The sequence below is a fragment of the Paramormyrops kingsleyae genome, chromosome 6 (genome assembly GCF_048594095.1).
Source record: "Paramormyrops kingsleyae isolate MSU_618 chromosome 6, PKINGS_0.4, whole genome shotgun sequence".
In the NCBI taxonomy this organism is placed as follows: domain Eukaryota; kingdom Metazoa; phylum Chordata; class Actinopteri; order Osteoglossiformes; family Mormyridae; genus Paramormyrops; species Paramormyrops kingsleyae.
Window position 1 is genome coordinate 14674074 of NC_132802.1, and position 21075 is coordinate 14695148.

The following is a 21075-nucleotide window of genomic DNA, read 5'->3' on the forward strand; positions in this document are numbered from 1 at the left end:
TTTCACAGCTGATTAGACCTCATTCGTACAAACACATGGACAAGCTTTTTACACCTCTGACCAAATTTAGCTTCCCCGCTAGATACTACCTGCAAATGTCCTTCTGTGACCAACACCTCCAACAGGGGGCAGTGTAATATTGTGAATTCCAGTAAGGCAACTGAAAGCATCGAACATCTCGGGCTTTCCTCTGGGACACGTAACAGGAAAATATCAGCTTGTATGCAGTTAGTTTTGAAATGAGAATTTATATCCAGAGACTGAGGTGGAGCCTGGCGCGCTGTGATGCCATAACGATGGGCTGTCTGGGAAAGGGCCACCATCAACTCTGACCACCGGCAAGGATGCTGTGGTCAGAATCGGATGCGTGCCTCTCAGACCATCATTGTCGGTAACTCCAGCAGCCACGACCCCGACGGCAGCAAACGTGACCCAATGTGATATTAAACACTCCTCGGCTCACCAATTCAGCCCAAGGGGAGAGAGTGAGGCATTACACACTCCTGCAAAAATGGACACTTTCACAGCAGAGACGGGGGCCAGGGGGAGGTGTAACGTCTCACTCCCTGGCAGAGCAGGTGTGTTTCCAGTGATAATTTAGCAAGATAGTGACAGAGGGGGTGGGGGTAAGCTAATTGTGTCTGTCCGGTCCCGGTAAACAAACAGCCGTGTCGTAAGGGAACACGGACAGCCGCGGACCGGTCTGCTGAGAGGCAGGATTGCGGCCGGCGCCGGGCCCCTCACTGACAGGCCGGCCGCCACCGGAGGGGCTCATTAGGGGCGGCTGGGCACCGCAGCCGTGCCCTTCGCTGGCTGCCTCTCTGACTGACAGGTGAGTAATTGGACGAAACAAACTTGCCAGCCACAGCACGGCTGCCAAGACAAAAAAATAAAAAAGGCGTTGCCGGCAGTGGGGGCTGGGGGGGCCCCCCGAAATCCGTCAAACCGGAGGCCCGGCCGCGCTGACTGGCTGATGTCACGCTGCTGCTGCCGCGTCTCCCAGCGGGGGGGGCTAATTGATGTGCCGGGGAGCGGAGCTTTCGTTATCCCACCGAGTGACAGGCTCTGGGCCGCGCCATGGCAGGAGGCTGTCAATCACGCGTGAGGCTGAGTGGCAGGCGGCTGTGCGGCGCACAGAGCCCCCGGTAAACAGGCGGCGAGAAGCAAAAATAAATAAACAAGCGACGAGAAAGGTGCTGACGGGGGCGTGTTTATGCCCGCCTGACCTCGATTCTGTAACCAGCCTCCGCGATCGCCTTACCAGGCCTGTCCGGCTCTTCGGGGGGAGCCTCCTACCGGGTTCCGTCATGAGTTACCACAGCGGGAGGCAGGGCAATTTGCAAGGTGGTATCACACCCCCCCCATTAATATGCGACCTTGTTGGCAATATCAGGTCTCGTCCCATTTGCTGGAACGACTGCAGCCTGGTGATCGTGGCGCTTGTCTGAACACAACATATTTCTGATGTTCAGTTACCAGGGGGCACAGGTGGTTGTATGTGTGCAGTAACGATTGCCTCCCCCCCAAGTCAAGAGCACATTGAGATGTATGTTTGATGTGTTTGACAATTCGGGTTCCAGGCATTCTGCTTTGTGTGGCCCCGCCCCCAGTGCTCAAACACCTGATTTAAGGAGGATGGATTTTCCCCATCGTTATTCTGCTAACCCGAACCCGTTTCTTTCACTACGGGCTTTGGTTACAATTCCCCCGCTGCAGGTAAGCAGCAGGTAGGGCCTTTCACACACCAAGGATGGAGTCCAGTATGGTGGGGGCGGGGCACAAATAAAAATGTGTTGGGCCAACGTCTCAGAAAATCACCTTGAGCGTGGCTGTACCCCCTTGACACCCCGCAGTGGTCATTGGGAGCCCCGGATCTATCTGTCATCTGTCCCCTCTGGGCTTGCATCTCTATATACCACCCACGGGGCATAAGTTGGCTTCACCTTCACCAGCCTGTGCTGGAGCTGAGGTATGGCTGAAAATGCCCCCCACACCCCTTCACTGCGGCAACGCTCTCATACAGGACTCCGCTTTGGAAAGAGTCCTTGATGACAACTGAAGACTCGTTATCTCCTTACCCCGTCCCCTAGCCATGAAGAATTACACCTACAACAGCACATCAGTGTGGCAGAATCAGCCCCTCCCTCTGCCGGAGAGGTGCAGACATGGCAGCCTTCAGCATGCCAAAAGCGTGGCCCCCCCCCCGGTGTTTCTGTCCAGCCACATTTAGCCTCCCGAGTCAGGTGGCATTAATTTAATTCGCCCGCAAACGTTAACGAGCTCTCCGCTGAATGCGGTTCTTAATTGGGCGCTCACTGAACCTTCTCTGATTGGCCGGGTGATTAGATACATAAACAAGAAAAGAACAAAAGAAAGGAGGAAATGAGATAACGAAAGGCCCCGTCTGTCTGACAACAGCAGGCGAGAATCAGTGATTTCTGTCAATGTTTAACAGCACTTCCTTAATTGGTGCGGTAATGCGGCGACCGGGACGTGGGGGCCGAGCGACGTGAACACAATGGCCATGTGAAGGGGGGCATGGGAATCGATGGCGATGGTGGTGGTGGTGGTGGGGGGGGTTACCGGAGGCGGATGACAATCAGCACAGTGTTATACCGGTAATCACCGCTGCCCCCGGCTGTGCCAGGTGACGGCAGTGCCGCAAAGACGCTGAACGGCGCTGAACACTCGCCCCGTGCTGAACACTCGCCCCGCGCAGGAACACGCAAGTCGTGCATCAAAGCCACTGCCAGCGCTGCGGGAGCCTGCCGCCATTTCACGGCATCAAGCCGAGGTGTCGGGGACAGACCGCCACGCGTTGGGATCGCAGCACAGACACACCAACACTGCAGCAGCAAGATCAGGAATTATGAGTATTTATTTATTTATTTATTTTTTGCACAGCCATACAGTGCAAAACTATTGGGATGCACTACATGTACAAATCACTTATAAAGAATAAATAATAAATCACACCAGTTCCAGATATTCTGGGAAACTCTTCTTACAGGAGACCATGATATAAAATCATGTCTTGTTACCTTTGAAATATATTAAAACACGGAATTTAAAAAATGACCTTGTTTAATATTTATTTACGTTCAGCCTTTTATCTTCTTCGCCCCCCCCCCCCACTCCCCAGACATGGCTGATAACATTTCAGTTGTTGATTGGTGACAGCAAAATAATTTCCGCCCCCCGTGCCACCTCTGGACCCACCTAGCAGCCCAGTGATGGCCTTAAAGAACACCTCCTGTGTACCAACAGGCAGGGCGGCCAACCCCCCCCCTCAAATATTGACATTATCTCCACAGTCCCATCCCCTCGCTGGTCCTGCTGGAAGAGCCATGATGGTAATCCCTTTTAACAAAACAACCCCAGTACACTCTCCTTTGACAGCAGCTCTTACCCACCCTCAATAAAAATACCAGGCAGCCCAAGGTCCTCTGCACCTGGATTCGGGCTAATTCGCACCACAAATAAGAATTAGCATATGGTAGGAAGGAGGGATCTCAGCTGAAAGAAAGGCAGTCATTTAAATGGAAATAGAGGGCAGGGGGACAAGCCGCCGCCAGCGAAAGGAAAGCGCATTTGTGTACTGTTTCCCAAGCAAAGCCTTTCAGGTCTAAAAAGGGGCCTGTGTTGATTTAGTCGGCTCAAAGGGGGCTTAATCCTTTCAAGGGAACTAAATCACCACAGACAAGTGTCTCCCCAGAAAGGGTTTCTGTCAAGCGGGGCCATTCAGTACCCCATGGATGCCACAAATCAAACTCTGTAAGTAAACACGTGAGAATGCGGCAGAGGTGTTGGGGGATCCTTGTCCGCATCAATCAGCGGTCATTCTCCCCCCCGTGGTGGGCCCCCCTCGCCTTAGCAACGGGCTGCTACCCGGGAATTCCAATTTGCCGAGAAGGCTTCCATTATTGCGCCTTCGATGCATAAAATAAGAGAGCGCGGACCACGAGGTTTTTCAGGTGAAACGTAGCGGCAGCCGTGAGGGGCGTCCGTCGCTCTCCCTGCTGCGGAAGGGACTGGAAGGCCAGGATGGACCCCTCAAGATACTCAGAAACTTTACACCTTGGATTCAGTCCTTCCCAGGCCTAAGGAAGTGTCATTCTGGGAGCGTGATTTTGGGGGCAGCAGGACAACAAAACACGCTAAACCGTGTGTGGATCCATCAGCCATCGAGCCAAAGCATTTTCGCCTAAGAGAGCAGGAAAAATTAATCCTCAACGGTAAGCCGGTGAATAATTACAGAATGGCGGCCTGCTGACACATAGAGCGTCGTGTGGTGTATCGTCACATGACATTCCCCATGACTTTGGCCGCTAATAGTACAATTTCGAATGAGGCATCTCTCACCGCAAAAACACGCAGAGCACTGCGGTCAGGGCTAGGTCTCCGTACCCTGAAAATGGCAAACGAAGGAAGAATCCCAGAATAACACTGTTTGTACCACCATGTGAGACAGCAAGGCACGACTTATTAAGCGAAGCTTCTTGACGTACCTTTATTTGCGACAGTGCTGAAGAACGTCTCCGAGCTGGCATCGGATCCCTGAAACACAAAAACAAACATCAGCCTTCCCAGTCCCTGACCAGGGAGGTTTCACCTCCAAAGGCGCCCCAACCTTGCTGCCTGGCGTCGCAGTTCCCAAAGCAGCCACTTGATGGCAATGTTACACCACACTGAGGCAGGTGAGGGTCGCGCGCTAAAGCCCGCAGAAGGCTTTCGCTGCGCTCTTCTGCAGCACTAACATTTAGCCTGAGCATTTACACATTATTTCAGATAATTAAAGCTTTTTTTTTTCCCCCCGTAACGACAATGCGGTGGCTAATTTGGAAGAAGTGTTTTAATATGCTGCATTAGTGGCGACGAGAGCCGGACGGGCTGAGCGAGCAGCAGAACCTAGTGCAGCTTTTAAACTCTGTGCTTATTCATCTCTGGTGAAAGGCCCATTATTTCTGCACCGCTAAACAGCGTATTTCAGCACAGGGTACAGATTCCCTCAGCCGCTTGCACCCTCGTTCAGGGGAGTAAATAACTCCACGTTGATCATTTATTATCACTGTGTCTCTCTCCCCAATTCTCACAATAATGATCAGACGCTGATGTTCTGTGTTGCTAAAACTTATTGCAGGGAGCGTAGCCATAATCTCAGGTTAGCGCCAAAATGCCAGCATGGCGAGGGAGAGCGCGAGCCGCACTGAACTTCCACACAATGCCCTTTAACGGTGCCACCGTTTAGCCCAGTCTCTGCCCATGAGAAATAGCCAGCAGTGGAGAGAGGGACACCTTCGCCTTCCAGTAGCATGCGGCATGCAACCACTCTTGGCATTCTCAGAGAGGGCACCAGACAGAAATTTGGAAAAACCAAGGAGGCGAGAGTGAGGTGCCATAAAAGCAATGGTGCACGGGTATGTACAGTTATAACGCGGGGATACCCACAGTCATAACGTGGGGAAACCCACAGCATGCGAACGTCAATAGACTGACCTGAAAATGTATAAAAGCACAGGCACTATTCAGTATTAGAGATCACCAGAAAGTAGGTGTGAAAAGCAATTAATCGGAGCTCTGCTAGTGAAAATGGGAAAACAGAAGGTCAGACTTAAACGCACTAAATCATGAGAAAAAAATCCAAAGAAAAAAACAAGCAGACATCTGGAAGCACTTACGCTGAACAGCCGACACGCAGAAGTTCATTTCAAACGGAACCATCTCACCCAGGAGGAATAAGCCGTGATGGAGAGGCACAAGTACACCAGCGCACAAGCTTACACAGACATGTGATAAACGGGAGGCAGCCCCCAGCACCCCCCCGGTGCTCAGAGAGCCCATTACGGGGCCGTGTCGGCGGAGCGCCCGTGCAGAATGGACACAGCCTGCATACCTTTGATGTGGCGGCTCTGAGGCGGGGGACCTTCGTCAGCGACCCGCGGATTCAGCGAGCGCACCCCCCCTTCACATTCTGCTCGCCGAGCGGCGTAATCCACAAAGGACGGCAAATTCCACTCTACTCGCGCCGGTGACAGCCATGCAATCCTCCCTTTTCCAAGGAGGATTCCGGGAGCAAGAGAGGGCGACGGAGCTAGCGGACAAAGGAAGCCATGTGTGTCGGCTTAGCGATGGCGGGGCCAGGCGCGGATAAGCCAGCGATCCCTCGGAGCACACTCCCCAGCACGGTGTGGCACACGGCAGGAGCGTGGCACTCTCTGTGTTTCACAACTATCCCCCGCCTCCTGCAGAGAGAGACAGCTTCATCTCCCAAAAGCAACGCTCCTGGAAACAGATCCTCGTGGACTGGTGGTTGGGGAAGAGCTCCGAGGAGCTCCCGTCTGCTCAGAGAGCCTTAGCCGGCTCCCCTTCCCACCAGTGCGAGTGGCGACAACGCACTCAGTGCAAAACCATCCAAGATCAGATACCTCCTGGGTTCTGCGTGCCTCCGTGAGACCAGAATCCGACAGCGTGTGAGAAGAAGAAGCCAAATCGAACCACAATGGAGGAGGAGAAACGGCAGGACTGTGCTCCCTCTCTGAGTCCGTGCTCTCTCGCTCTCTCTCTCTCTCTCTCTCTCGCTCTCTCTCTCCCCAAGAGTGTCTGTGTCCCGTGGTTGCTGGCTGATCCCTCACCAGACACACTCGAGTTTCTCCCTCTGATCAGTGCTTAACAGAAGCCCCCATTCACTGAGCCATTCACCACAGAGGTGGCTCCCCCTCCCCCTGACAGCCACCGCCGTCGGATCCTCCCACTTCCTGATTCTACCTGCTTACACAGTTGCCCCCAGTAAATCCACACGCACGGGCACACGCACGCACGCACACACAGTTGCAAAAATGCAGAGAGTCAACCGTCAGGAAAGAGCAAGGAGCAGTCTCACGCAAGGGGCCGTCGCGAGACGTGTGTGCGTGCATGCGCCGTGTTTGTGTCTGAGCGGACAGGCAGGCGTACGTGAATGGGGCTCCGAGCTGCTGGTGGGAGGACCAGACATTGAGAGCGAGCGAGTGAGCGAGGGAGGGAGGGGGAGAGAGAGAGAGGCAGGGAGAGGGGGAGGGTCACAGACTAGAATGATATTCTTTCAGTCAGTGCCGAGTGGGATGATGTCAGCCGCTAATGAATTTCCCAGTAGGGTGCAGCTACCGTGAGGAGAGCCACACAAAACCCTCCTTCACAAGCAGCCCTGCACCTCCACATAAATTTAAGTCAAGGACTTCCTGTTTACTCCACTTAGCACAATGTTACTCTTTCCCCCGCTGGAGCGGGACAGGGTCGCCAACGTTCCTTGAAGCCCACAAAGTGATTAGTCACGCGTGATCTCTGCGGGACCTTCACTCCTGAACATAGGCACCTCTCCCAGCGATGCTGCACAGAGCCTCTGCACGTCCCTGCCAGTCATTACATCACACCGAGCCTGCAATCTGTTATACGTAATGCAGCAGATGCATTAAAGCATGAAAAGTCTACGAGCTGTAAAGCAGAGACAGTAATGGTCTGACATGTGGCTCCAGTGGAGGAAACGCAATGGTTTGTTCTGACCCAGTTCAAGTAAAACAGGAGGTCTCAGAAAATCTGAGAGGGCCCCTATGTCCCATGGACCTCAGCACGTCCTCGTGATCTTCAGCCCTGACCACAGCTGTCCTCCGGCCTGTTGATCAGCATCAGTTTGTGCCCGTAGAGGTCAGAGGTGTGACATGGAGACACCCTGTCCTAGTAGCTACTCTGAGCGCCATGTGAATGTCATGAGTCCAGGTGTGGGCCCTTACCCACCTGGCTCAACCAGCACAGTACAGCACCAGCTGCCATTGCCCACGCCCAGTACAGCACCAGCTGCCATTGCCCACGCCCAGTACAGCACCGTGTGAATAAAGCCTGATCGCACAATGACCCTTAGGTCCTGGCTCTAAGGGGAATCGGTTCACAGCTAACATTGTCTAACCAAAGGTTCCAAAAAAAAACACCCTAATTCAGCATTTTGATCAGGGTACCATCACAAGCAAAAGCATGCAGATAAAAAACCACGTCAACAGGATGGAATTCCTTATTGTTGGGCATTCGGTTGGCGATGAAAATCCACAGCACGTGCTAGGCCTTTCTGATACAGATCACCCCCCCGCCCCCCGTTGTCTGCACACCTGTATATACGGCAGCAACGACAAGAATCACACATGTAGGTGCCATTGCATCCACTTTCCTCATAAAGAATCAAGGTCATTGATATCTATCAGAGTGGAATAGATGTTTGCCTTATCTTGAAATGACTTGGTCTTTATCATAGATGCCATCGTCTATGGGTCGCTGTTCAAAACACAGGTGTCCATCATAATCTATCGAGAGTGAGCATATCCCCTTCCCTCCCATTTCATAATGCATTTCTGGCAGGCGAGATTACCGGTGTACGCCGAGGTTACCGTGGCAATGTGGGGACGGCTATCTCACAAGATGCACGGGCTGCAAGTAGAATGCCCGGGTTTTGGCGCCACAAACCATGTGGGGGCCACTGCAAACCACAAAGCTGTAACGGAGCGCAGGGGCGTTCATGCTTACACAAGGAAGTATCCACTGAACAATGGCGATGGGCCTTGTAGCATGGTGAAGGGGGCGGGGCTGCACATGCACATCTAAAAGAAATATCACGCTCGCAAATCTCGCTCGTTATCAGGTCCGAAGACGTTACGGGTGCCGCACTTCTGACCTTTCGGGGGAGCTCGCCTGCCGCCTGACCGAGATGCCCTGAGCAACATGGCGTGTGAAGAAACAGCTGATTTCATCGCCGGGGAATGGGCAGGAAAGATCAAACAGTATCTTGGGCTGTGCGACGTGTGCCTGTTGGGCCTGCCTGTGGACCATAGGGCCCGGCGCCGACACTGTCATCCCGGACACGCTCTCCAAGCCTTGATCCCCAGCTTCAAAGCACCCAGACGGATTTCGACCCCCTGTGGTTTAATTTGACAGGAAGTTTTCCCTCGATGATGATCACATGAGACCAGCTGTCGTTTCTGGACTTCACCCTCCATCAGGAAAATTTCTCTCGTTTAAAATATTACTGATAAAAGGAAACGAGTTTGTGGTGGGAGCGCAGTGGATGTGATGCGTTAAAGGCTCACAGCCAATCTGATTCCCTCCCTGTATCTTGTCCCCGATTACGTTCCTGCAGCCTGGTTTTATCTGGCGTGGATCTGGAGGTTGGAGGCGAGTGGACAGTTGCAGCGCCCCCCGATGGCACGTTAATCCACCCGGCAGTTTAAATTACAGTGACCTGGGACCTGGCCTGTAATGCGGGAGAAAGTGCCAGAAACAAAGGCTGTTACTGAACAGCTAGCTTTGCCATCATTTGATTCACAAAAGCAATTCTGAAACGGTCAGGGTCGGCCATCGGTTTGACTTCCCCCAGCCCCTAATCCTTCCCTCACACCTTGGGCTACTCAAACCCATGTGGCTCAGGCGACCAGAGAGGGAAGGGCCAACATGTCAGTCATGTCAGTCATCACTGTCATTAGATGCTCTAAAGGGGGCGTGGCATCTCAGCGGCCAATGGGGGCTCCATTAGGATAGCGGGCCAAACTCTTTGCCACGGGCCATAAAAATAAACATATTAAGGTTTGAGGTTCTGCCGTCATCAACGAAAAATCAGCATTGGCTGTTCTCTGTCATCTCCCGCCGCACAAACAAAGGAACAATGGCTTGGATATCATGACTGCAGCGCACGGGGACTATAAAACAAAAACAGTGATGAAGAAAAGAGATTATCACAGCGGGCTTAGAGCCAGGGTTGGGGTTAATCAAACATTTCATATAAATTTTAAAAAATCCTATGCTGGCTACACTCACAATAAGCGGCAGAGAGAAAGAGGAGCACCTGCTCACTGGGGTCAGCTGACAGGATGCTGGGCGAGTGGAGATCGGCCCTCGCGAGAAATCCAGAAACACGCATGTGCGGGACCGCCCCCTTCAGGACGCCGCCGCTCTTTACGCTCATTAAATCCAAGCTTATCTCACCAAGACCGAAACACGCCGGCAGCGACGGACGCCTCTAATCTCTGCTTCCTGACAAGCTCGTCTGACAGCACCTTTCCGTTTGAATCCACGAGTCGCGTAGCCAGACGTATATTAATGTGTCAGTCATCGCTGGCTATCTGCGGCAGAAGAATGAGAGGGAACGGGAGGGGGGGGGGGGGTTGGGTCCCAGTCTGTGAACGTGAAGGAGAAGTGACAAGACGAGAGAGAGACGGAGAGACGGTAGCAGCAAACGGCGCGTGTACGTCTCCCAGCGCCTTGTATAAATCATACCGCTGAAGGGCGGGACACGTCGGGAGGAGACGGCTCCCACCTCACCACCGCCTCTGCAGCCGCAGCCGAGAGATGGAACGAGAAGGAAAAACAGGCCTTTGAATTTAAAACCAGTAAATATAAATGACACATAGGGGGCATCGCTGTGGCATCTTTCACACTCGTCACTCACAGGGGCCATCACTGTAGCGTCTTTCACACTCGTCACTCAAAGGGGCCATCGCTGTGGCATCTTTCACACTCGTCACTCACAGGGGCCATCGCTGTAGCGTCTTTCACACTCGTCACTCAAAGGGGCCATCGCTGTGGCATCTTTCACACTCGTCACACGCAGGGGTCATTGCTGTGGCATCTTTCACACTCGTCACACACAGGGGTCATTGCTGTGGCATCTTTCACAGTCGTTTAAAGCAACATTTATCACAAGAAGAAGGGAAAAAGAGCGTGAGATCTAGCGGAGAAACATTTGACGGATGCTGGGGGGGCGAGGAGAAAACACAGCCTCTGCGAGGAACTGTATAAGGGGGGTATTTAAAAAAATAGAAGAGTAATACATAAAAGAATAAAGATATGCAGTCTCGTAACTATGCGGCAAAATCTGGGAACATCTGACATGTGACACGGCTACGGAAACGCCTTAAAGGGGGGATTTAAAAAAAAAAAAATTCAAAAAAGCAAAGAGATGCTACTGCAATTGTATCCTGCGGTGGAGGGGTGCGGGCGGGGAGCGGCGGCAGGGAAAGGCCAGGGCTTGCTCCTGCGTCTACTCCGCATTGTGGCATTCTGCCGGCCCCTTTTAGAGCCTCGCTCCGAAAACAAACCGGACGACAAAATTGTTTTAACCTTCTTCATCAGACAGCCCCTTGCAATGCTTAATGCATTTTTTGGTTTTAAAAACACAGGGGCCCCTCCGAACCAAATTATAGGTGTCCCGGGGTGCGGAGACTGCCTCAACGTGCGTAATTTCAGGGCAGTCAATCATCGTGAATTCAGTGGGATGGGGAGGAGAGGAGAAAAAAGACAGGGCAGCAGTGTCAAAACATTTTAAAGTGTCATTCATGGAGGATGCAAATGCCCTCTGGGACATGGTGATGTTGAGGCACTGCTCTTATGTCTGGCTGATAATTAAAATCCACTTCAAACAAAATAAATAAATTTTAAAAAATCCAAAGAAAAAAAGCAATACACAGTGTCACCAGCTTGCTGGTGTAAGCGAGCACGAGAAGTCAGGTTTGTACGACGTGCAAGTGCCCACATAGGGTCCAGACGATGTCAGAGAACAGGAAAGTCTGCCTGGTCGCTGCTATAGGAAACAGATTCGTGCATCAAAGAAGGAGGATAAAAAAAATATCAGAAATCCGTACAAAACACAAGCAGCCCCTGAGAGGTTATTTTAAATAAAAACAAGCCACATTCCATGTCTTTTTTTTTTTTTTATCAATGGAACGTTGTTAAATTCATAACATATTATAGCTCGGCTTGTTTTCATCTAGGGGATTCATGACAGAGCCAGAGACGACAGACAAAGGAAAAACCCTCCCTGACCAGTAAATGCGCATTAATGCAAAACACTGCATGGGCTTCGGCTAAAACAGAAACACGCGCACACGCACGCGCACACACACACACATACGCACGCACACGCGCACGCGCACGCGCACACACACACACACACACGCACACACGCACACACACACGCACGCACGCACACACACACACACACACACACACACGCACACACACACACACACAGAACATGGTGGTCAGAGAGAGAGAAACAGTCCTGCTCAGCCACCCCGCTCACCCTCCTGAGGCCCCACTTAATTCCTGCCAAGCGTACCACTGCGTGGGATTATATTTTCCCTTTGTCACTTTGTTCTGTCCTGCGGGGGGGGGGGGGGGGGGTTAGTGACAGCGGACTGCGCCTCTAAGACAAATCGCCGTGGAGAGTGCAGAGGAAATCGTCAGGAAGCGTGATATTAGAATGTGCGTGACCCCTGGTCGCCTCTGTAGCCCCGAGCGATCGGCCCGGCTGGGGAAATATGGCGCACGCATCAGGCCCCCGCAACGTGCAGTCAGGACAATTCTGTCAAGTATGCTGAGGGTCGCCCTTCCCCTGCTGGGCCCCCCTCCCCCACCGCCCTCTTTTTTGAAGCACCCCAAAGTGGCATGATGATAGGCTCTCTGGGGGGACAAGAGATGGCCTGAGACTTCAAAAGCCGGCGGGCTGACAGACAGTTGGGACGTCCCCCACCCCCCCATAGGCCCAACTCCCTCTGCTTCTGGAGGGGTTTCTAATTGCATTTCACAGGGATTGAACAAAATAAGGCCTTGTTCTCCCCCCTCCCAACCCCCCCCCCCCCACAGAGTGGCCATGATCCGAGCTTACTCCGTGTGATGGGAAGCTTTAATGTGTCAGTGGGCGAGAGCACAGGAGGGTGACCATGGAAAGAGAGCGCAGTGCCCCCCCCAGTTGCCCTGCTCGTTTTCCCCTACCGGGGGGGGGGGGGGGGGGGGGGCACCGATCTGCACTGGGGGCTCTTTGAAGACGCCACATTTAAATATTTAACAAGCATCCACGGACCCCCACATACCCCACTGTGCCATTGTTATTAATTACGTAGCGGGGCGCTGACGCAAGGCCAGGGGGCCTTCAAAGGGCAGCCACAAAGAAGCGGTGCTGATCAGCCGTGATTAAACTCAGCTGGCAGTAATGCCCTGATATGCCGCGTCGACTTTGACAGGCCACTGTCGACTGATGGGGACTCGGCCATGTCCGAATCGTACCAGTCCATCCGTCCGTCCATGTTTACTAACAGAAATGCCACCCCACGCTTCGTTATCCACTTTAAGTGACGATAACGCAAGTAAGATTCACTGTGTAGCGTGGTCTCTGAGGGCACCCTGATCCGTGGCATTTTAAGGCCGATGGAACCACTGACGTCTGCATGTGCTCCTCCTCGCTACATCGCAAAGATGCGGAGCGGCCTGGCCCCCGGGATTCCCTGAGCCCACACGTGCATCATAGGACAGGACGTGGTTGTCCCGGCATAGAAAGGACGCTGTTGAGAAGGCTGCATTCCGTGTTTCCTCCACAAATTCGCACCATCACAGCTTGGAAATATCAGGTTTTATTGTATGGGGGGGGGGTCTCAGTAGCCCCGCTGATGAGGACAGAAGCCCATTCTCCTTCCGTCTGCCCGCCCATCTCCATGCAGCCGGGTGCACCGGGGCTGCGTCCCACAAGAAGACCCAGGTTACCCTCCGCCTCCACTGGCAGGGCTCGTACCAAGCATCTGGGCAGCCTCTTGCTGATCAGTCATGGCAGTAAGAGGATTTAGAGCTGAGAAACAGAGGCCAGGCAGCATGATGTTTGGGAAGACGCCTGATACCAGAGAGACTACAAAAGAATGGTGGTAATCCATCCAGCCACCGGAGGCCCTGAAGGTACCGGGCAGGTGTGATCCACGATGCCACAGAGGCATTTTGACGGCAGCAAGGTCACGGATAACCTCACATACCTGTTTACCCCACACATACCTGCAGGGGAAGAATATGACCGTAAGTATACAGGAGCAGCACAAGCGCCAGGGAGGTGGAAAACAAACACTGGCCAGTTATTTGGCCTCACGGGCACCTGAGTGCTGAGGCCGTCAGGCCTGCAGAACCTGCTCGCTCTTTCACATCTTATTCCCATCACTGAGCCACAGACCCGGCAAACCAATACTGACAATACCATTCGCTGTCAATTTGGGCCAACAACGCAAAGCAAAGGAAACAAAAACGAAAATGACAGAAGCAGATATGCGGGTAGTTCCTGACGTGGATAGAAACCGTCTAGATCCTGATTAACCCAACCGATTAACTGGCTCGGCCTGATTACGGCATGCACGTGTGTGGCAGGAGCGGGGTGGGGGAGAGGGGGCGGGGTGGGGGAGAGGGGGCGTATCCATGCCAGAAAAAACAAGCCACTGCCTTGAGGGGCACAGACCCAGCCACTGAGGTGCAATTTTATCCATATGAAATGTTTGCATTTCTTCTCTGGCTCCCGGAATCTCCACAAACACGGATGTGGGGAGGGACAGACCGAGAAGGAGAAGCTGTGTGAATGGGGGGGGGGGGGGGGCAAAGACCCCAATCCACCCCCACGGGAAAGGAACTCGCACTCAAAGCAGTAGGCTGGCCTTGACAGAGCAGCACAAGGAGCCACACACAGGGGGATTCTGGGACTTTTTCTGCTGCAGAATGGGAATGCTCCAAGGTTCCCATGGCGTCAGAGAGCTGAGGGCCACATCCTGCTGCACTGCTTAGCGTCGGCTCGTCACACATCCTCCATACATCTGATGCATCTTTCAGGAGTCGCTCGGAAAACACGGCACCAAGAAAACCGCAATGAGGTCCACGCATATTTAAAAGCTCATGTGTCAGTGAAGGCTCCATTTGGCAGATACATTAAATATGGAGAGATAGTATCTGCATGCCCAACGCTGTGTGCAGAATTTAACAGACAATGACTGCCTCTGCTTTCCTAATTCACCCAGGAAGGGGATACACACAGAACATGAGAGGAATGTTTTTAAAAGCCTGGAAACAAATTCCTGTGCACTCCTAACCCGAAATTAACTGAGAAATAAGAAATAAATAAGGCCTGCAATGGCAGTGTGTTATAAGCGCACGTCCACACCTGCTGACATGACCCTGAAGGTGCATTTGTCAATCTGCATGACATAACAGGAGCCAGTGCTCCAGGACATATCAAACACACAGAAAGAGAGGAGCGTCCTTTACAGGACAAGGATGTCCTCAGCCTGCAATTACGGACCCAGCAGTTACACGTCTTCAGTGGCAAGTCGGCCCTTCAGTGAGGGCCCCCTGAACCACCCTCTGATTACAGAGCTGCGATTTATGTGCATCCGCAACTGAGGATTGGAAACAGCTGTAACCTACCCCCCCCCCCCCCCCCAGTGCTGTCAGAGCTCCGACAGGGTGCGGTGACGGGGACGCGGTTGCTCCCGGTGAAACGTGAATTCATTCCGCAGTGAAGTCAGCCGTGAGAGCCTTGTTAAATATGTATAAAGGTGTTGCTTCCCACAGCGGCCCTAAAGTGGCAGACTGTAAAACCTGTTTGGGTTGGCTGTGATACCAGAATGTTAACCGCCCCCACCCCCCCACCCCCGGCCGGGATCCAAGGCACTCACGCACTCTGCGGGAGGACACCACCTCAGGTGAGATCTGTCGTCACAGCAGAGGCCGGGAGAGGGGGGCAGCCCTTTAATAAATTCCATTACCGCGGACCTCAGGGAGGTGGGTAAGAAATCGTTACCGAGACGATGCTGTTCCCGATATTACGTGCGTTCAGTGAAGTTACACGACGGGCAAAAAAACCCCATAATTTCATGAGATTAGGATCCATTAATTCATCATTGAGAGGCATAAAGCGACTTCATGAATGAGTGTTTCAAGCCGACTGGCGGTATTTATCAAACGGTACTTGTCTTTATGCACCGGACGGTAGCTTATCTGCCCCCAAAAAGACTGACGACGCGATTATGTGCTCCTGAAAGGCTCATATTTTTATCCGTCATCCTCTAAACACCAAAACTAAATGTGTCGTCTCTCTTGGGGGTTATTAGCCCCACAGGAATGATGAAGGCCACCCTGACTGAGGCCCGCCCCATCAGAAGCCAATCACCCGGCCCAATCGCACGCCGCAAGACCTCAGGGACGATATGGGAAGCCATAGAGAGCAGAACACGCATCAGCTGGGTCACGTTGGGACGGCCGCAGGGGAAAGGTTACGGCGATGGCGTGAAGCCGGCTCAAACCAGCGAGGCGGTGCTGGCCAGAATCACGCGAACCCCGCGGCACTCCCCGCCAGTGCCGAGCCGGTGGGCGGCACGCAGTGCATCCTGGGGGTGTCGGTAACACGCCGGACGATGTTTTGGCAGAAGCGGCCCTCCGGTTTATAAAAATAAGAGCAGCGCTCACCTCCCTGAAGTGTGGATTAAATCATCGCGAAGTCACACGTTCACGCCTGCACTCAGTGAAGACAGGACTATAAAAATACTCTTTATATAGAAGAGTTGAGTAATAAAAAATACACTTAAATGAAAAACACAAACCTAAATAGACAGGTTTACCATCATTGTAATGGGTATGTTACTCCATCTACTAAGACCTAACACCCCCCTCCCAACCAAAGCAGCCACACACGGAATGCACCCCTCCCCTTACGCACACGGTCCATCCGAGTGACTGGTTCGTGCCCCTGCTTGGACGCTGTCGGCCCACCAGGTACAGCCTGCCCCCCGTACAGATTCAGGATGGAATCCCCCGTCACCTGAAGTGATTATGTGCCCCCCCCACCAGGCAGTTATCACTGGCTCTCAGGACTGATCCCTATCACCGGCCCGACACCCCACCCAATCTATCAGGACTTCAGAATGACAGATAAGCCCCCTCCGGGCTCTTCATGTTCAAGTAAGTCTTCCCATCTGAAGAAAAAGTAGGCTGGCGTCCCCCCCAGGAAGAGCCCAGGCACGCATTAGTGACCCCAGCGTGTACGATTTTAACATGCACTGCGCTCGCATTAAAATGGTGGCAGGCGCTGAAGGGCATAAATTTCCCTTTTTTCGCAGTTAATTCTTTTTTTTGGTTATTTATATAAAAAATTCTCACTAATGAGAAAGAAGGAGGCCGCTGAGGTCATGCAAGGCCCTATGGCAAAGCGTGTGACGCACGAGGAGCGGACAGAGCGCATGGTAACAGGGCAGGGGAGCCAGGACAACACGCCAGGGCGTCGTCCTTAGAAACCCTGCACCCCCCTGATCGATGCCTCACCTCGTGTCATCCCCAGTAGCACACCCATTCCCTTGCTCCTAGCTGCAGTTCCCTCGGGCGGCATAGGATGGACGCCACGCGGTAAGACCATCTGAATGGGGAGATGAGAGGCAACCTCCGCCGCGTAAAGGTCACCCCCCCCATGTCAGACACGAGGGATGCCAGGTGGGCACAGGAGCCACGTAAGCTGCTCAAAGAGCGTCCTCTGAGCGGGAGGGGAGGGAAGGGCATTCCCGTGAGCGGGAATAGAAAAGGCCCTGGATGAGGCCGGAGAACTACGAGCAGGCGCTCCATGGCCGGCAGGTGGGTCCTTCCACAAAGAGAGGCATCTGAGCCACTGCCTGTTCGCCGGGGCCCCATGGCGGATCCATGGGAATGAGCAGGCACAGCCAGGCCAACACGACCAGACAGATACACCACAGGATAAAGAGCATCAAGGGCCCCATCATTCAAGTGGGCCGGAGAATCAACCACAAATCTAACAAATCCCTCATGATTAGACGGGAGCTGCTGGATCGGGGGGTGGCGGCAGCGGGGGGCGAGGGGTGTTTGGGAGCATGCCGGCCCACCTCCTTCCCTGGAAGCAATTAGTTTCCATTTAGTGGGGTGACAAATTGATCAGGCGCCGAGTCACACCTGACGCCAGAATCAAAGTCGAGGCCCGCTTATCTGTGGCCAATGAGGATCATCTCCTGGGAAGCTGGGGCACGGCATGCGGCGAGCTCCGATCCGTGGGAGGGGACGGGACAGGCAGGCATGCCGAACAAGACCAAGTCCCCAGAAGGAGCTGCCATCCCATAAATTCATTACCGCCGAATGCCGACTGGGAGCCCCAGTGAAATGGACTCGCTGAAGAGGTTCCTGTGGTAACGGAAAAGAAATGGGGGGGGGGGGGGGCGAACTGAGGAACTAAAAGCCATTAAGGATTGAATAAGCGATAGTGAATCGCAGAGCAGGAATGATTTGATTAGTGCTTTCAGCTCTAGAGGAACCTGGAAGAGCAGTACGGCGGCGGCAGCGTGATAGAGCGTCTTAATTGCTATAACTGCACCTAGAGACGGGATGATTTGTGACATCTCGCATGGCACTGCGCACTAACACTAATAACTGTTAATTAACTGTAGCAGGGATATTCTAAAAATGCACGCCGTCTAGCGTATCTTCAAGATTAAAGGCGCGAATCTCGGGGGAACTGCGCAGCACATCAAAGGCGGGGGAGAACGGGGAGACAGAACGCTAGACTTAACAGTTCTGGGCGTAGCGCAGCTCCGCACGGATGTTGCTAGAATGGTTGTGGTGTTATTGTTTTTGTGTTTATTAGCTTATGCAAAACTGTGGGTGTAATTGGCCCAGGAAGACAAAACAAAGTCAACCCTCCACTGATAAGACAATAAGGAAATTAATAAAAGCACAAGCTACTGATAAAAGCAGATGATCAGTCCAACTGTAGAATATACATACACACACGGCCATACAGTCTCACATTACTATACATTTCCTACACAGTCCCTCGAGCCCCTATTTCAAAGCATACCCTGGCAACCCATCTGTTTCAGATAAACATAAAGCGACATTTTCATCCTTCTGTAGAAACCCAGCATATTTGATGGATTACTGGGGCGTCAGTGGATCTCACCGGTGGGTAGATGGTAAATACATGGTTCGCTAGCCTTTCTCTCAAACCCGGTATCTGTCTGAAACGCGTCGTCCCCTCAGCGATGAAGCCTGCATGTGCCAGGTGCTGCCATAAGCTGGGCGATCAGCCTCACACGCTGCCATTATCCCCGTCCTAGAGGGCAAAGCAGTGTTACCGCCTTTCACTGTCCCACTCCACGGCCATCTGACTCAGGGATCGTAATTTGTGAAACACTCTGACTTACAAAACTGATTAAACGGCACCTGGAAAATGCATCTGAACTGAAAGAAGGACAAATTAAGAGAAATTAAATGTTCCTCTGTCATTTGCAGAGGTGGAAAGTTCAGGTCCAGAAAGTACAAATCCAGAGCAAGGTTTTGTTTCAACCAACCAGTTGAGTATAAAGAGTCACAGTCACAGAGTACTTTGCTGGTTGGTTGAAACAAAACGTTGGCCTGGATTTGTACTTTCTGGACCTGAACTTTCCACCTCTGGTCATTTGTTATTACTTGCCATATGTACAGGTATGGAAACAGGCACATTGTAATGTGACAGTCTTCACATATCTCATCATGCTCTCTGATTCTTTGTGACATGCACTCACATATAGGTCAGCTTGGGGTCTGAGCGCAGGGTCAGCTACTTTATTGAGCACGGGTTTCAAACCAGTTGGTACGCTGAGCCGCATACCAACACCCACCATGCCGATGTAAGGACACAGTTCCCAGTAGGAGCCAGATCTCCACCACATGGAGGGTGAAGCGGTGGGAGGGTGCTCAGGGACGTCGTACTCAAGGGTCATGCCATAGAGATTAGTTTGATTCAAAGGCAAAAAAGTGATAAAACCTATATATAAATGACTGATTTGACATATGTTGTAAAGCTGATTGATTTACCCCAAATATTAAGAGATTTAGCTGAGAAAAAAAACATAAAAAGGTGCTCATGCAACAATGATGTAGAAATGTATTACAGCACATTGATGTAAAGTGCCTTTGGGAGACACTGTTGTGACAGGAGCTATAGAAAAATAAACTGAATTGAAAAGATGATAATGCTGGAATGATAAAAACCGCTGAGACTGCTAGATAGCCTGCCCAAGTCTGCTAAACAGAGTGCGGAAATGAGAAGAAAGTAAGGTCAACAGAAGGACAAGATCAATCTTTAGAGACTCCTGGGTCCAGAGACATAAGTTGAGCAAAAGATCCAGTTAATTGGAGAAATTGGGAAGCATTACAAAGCATGTTTAGATAAGTTAAAAGGTCAAGAGGTGAACTGAAGTGCATGTTGACTTTGGGAAGTACCAAAATAGTTGGGGAGCTAATATGAGGTAAGCAATTTAGTCGGCAAGGGGAACAAATCCCTGCCATGTAGGTGAAATCGTATGGATGTGTCACGTGTCACTAAAAAGTATATAACTTGCAATCAACTTGCAAGACTCAGAGTAATCTTAGGTTTGACTCCCTTTACATGCCAAGTGAATAAACTAACCGATCACCGAAAGATACTATTGGTTGATGCTTGTTTACTGTTAAGCTGAGACTCGATTTCTCCACCACACTGGTGCTGCAGCAGATCGTTGACTAGTGACCATTAAACTGAAAGGTTGCCAGTGACCAAGCAAATCCAATGAATATCTACAGAGCAGGACAGCTTCCACATACTGATGAAGACACACAATGAGGCTCCATTTAATAACCGGCCCTAGCTGTACTAAAACGGCGGCTTAGCGGGACACAGAGCCGCATGTTGTGCAAATGAAGGCTGCAGCTGTCATAGATGCATTACTGTTCACCCAGCGATTTGAGGTAGAAGGAACAGCGCAGTCAGAAGCTTTTAATCTGTGTTTACTGTTTGCGTTTCGCACGGGAGCAGAGCGGCTGGATTTTTGCATTACATATTCATGGGGCTCTCCGACATCCTTGATTGGTGGCATACATCAAGACCTGTAATGGGGGCACATTCTGCATTGACTCATTCATTACCTACCCAAGAAGGCACAGAAACAATGGGTGCTGTTTGGCTGTTTATGTGGCTGTACCAGCCTCAATCTCAACACTGCTCCAAGGCTAAAAGGAATGGAAATGAGCAAAGCTAAGCTAACTGGAAATAAGCAAAGCCTAGATACGCAGATATAGGATAAGCTAAGCAGAAATAAGCTAGGCTAAACTACGTGGAAATATGCCAGGCTATGCAAAGCAGAAATAAGCAAAATTAACATAAGCAGGCATAGGATAAGCTAAGCAGAAATAAACTTGGCTAAGCTAGATAGAAATAAGTGAAGCTAGGTAAGCAGAAATAAGAGATATTAA

General features: G+C 51.9%; 1 protein-coding gene across 10 annotated transcripts in view; it reads right to left on the reverse strand.

Moving 5' to 3' along the window:
* The window catches only part of auts2a (activator of transcription and developmental regulator AUTS2 a), a 241864-nt gene that overhangs the window by 21417 nt on the left and 199372 nt on the right, over positions 1 to 21075 (reverse strand). For 9 of the 10 annotated variants that reach the window (XM_072713729.1, XM_072713730.1, XM_023833010.2 and 6 more), the window contains one exon: positions 4509 to 4557. In XM_072713729.1, the coding sequence (XP_072569830.1) occupies positions 4509 to 4557 (49 nt within the window). Of the gene's footprint in view, positions 1 to 4508; positions 4558 to 5448; positions 5668 to 21075 lie in introns of those variants that run through there. The other variant, XM_072713733.1, reaches the window with a different exon arrangement.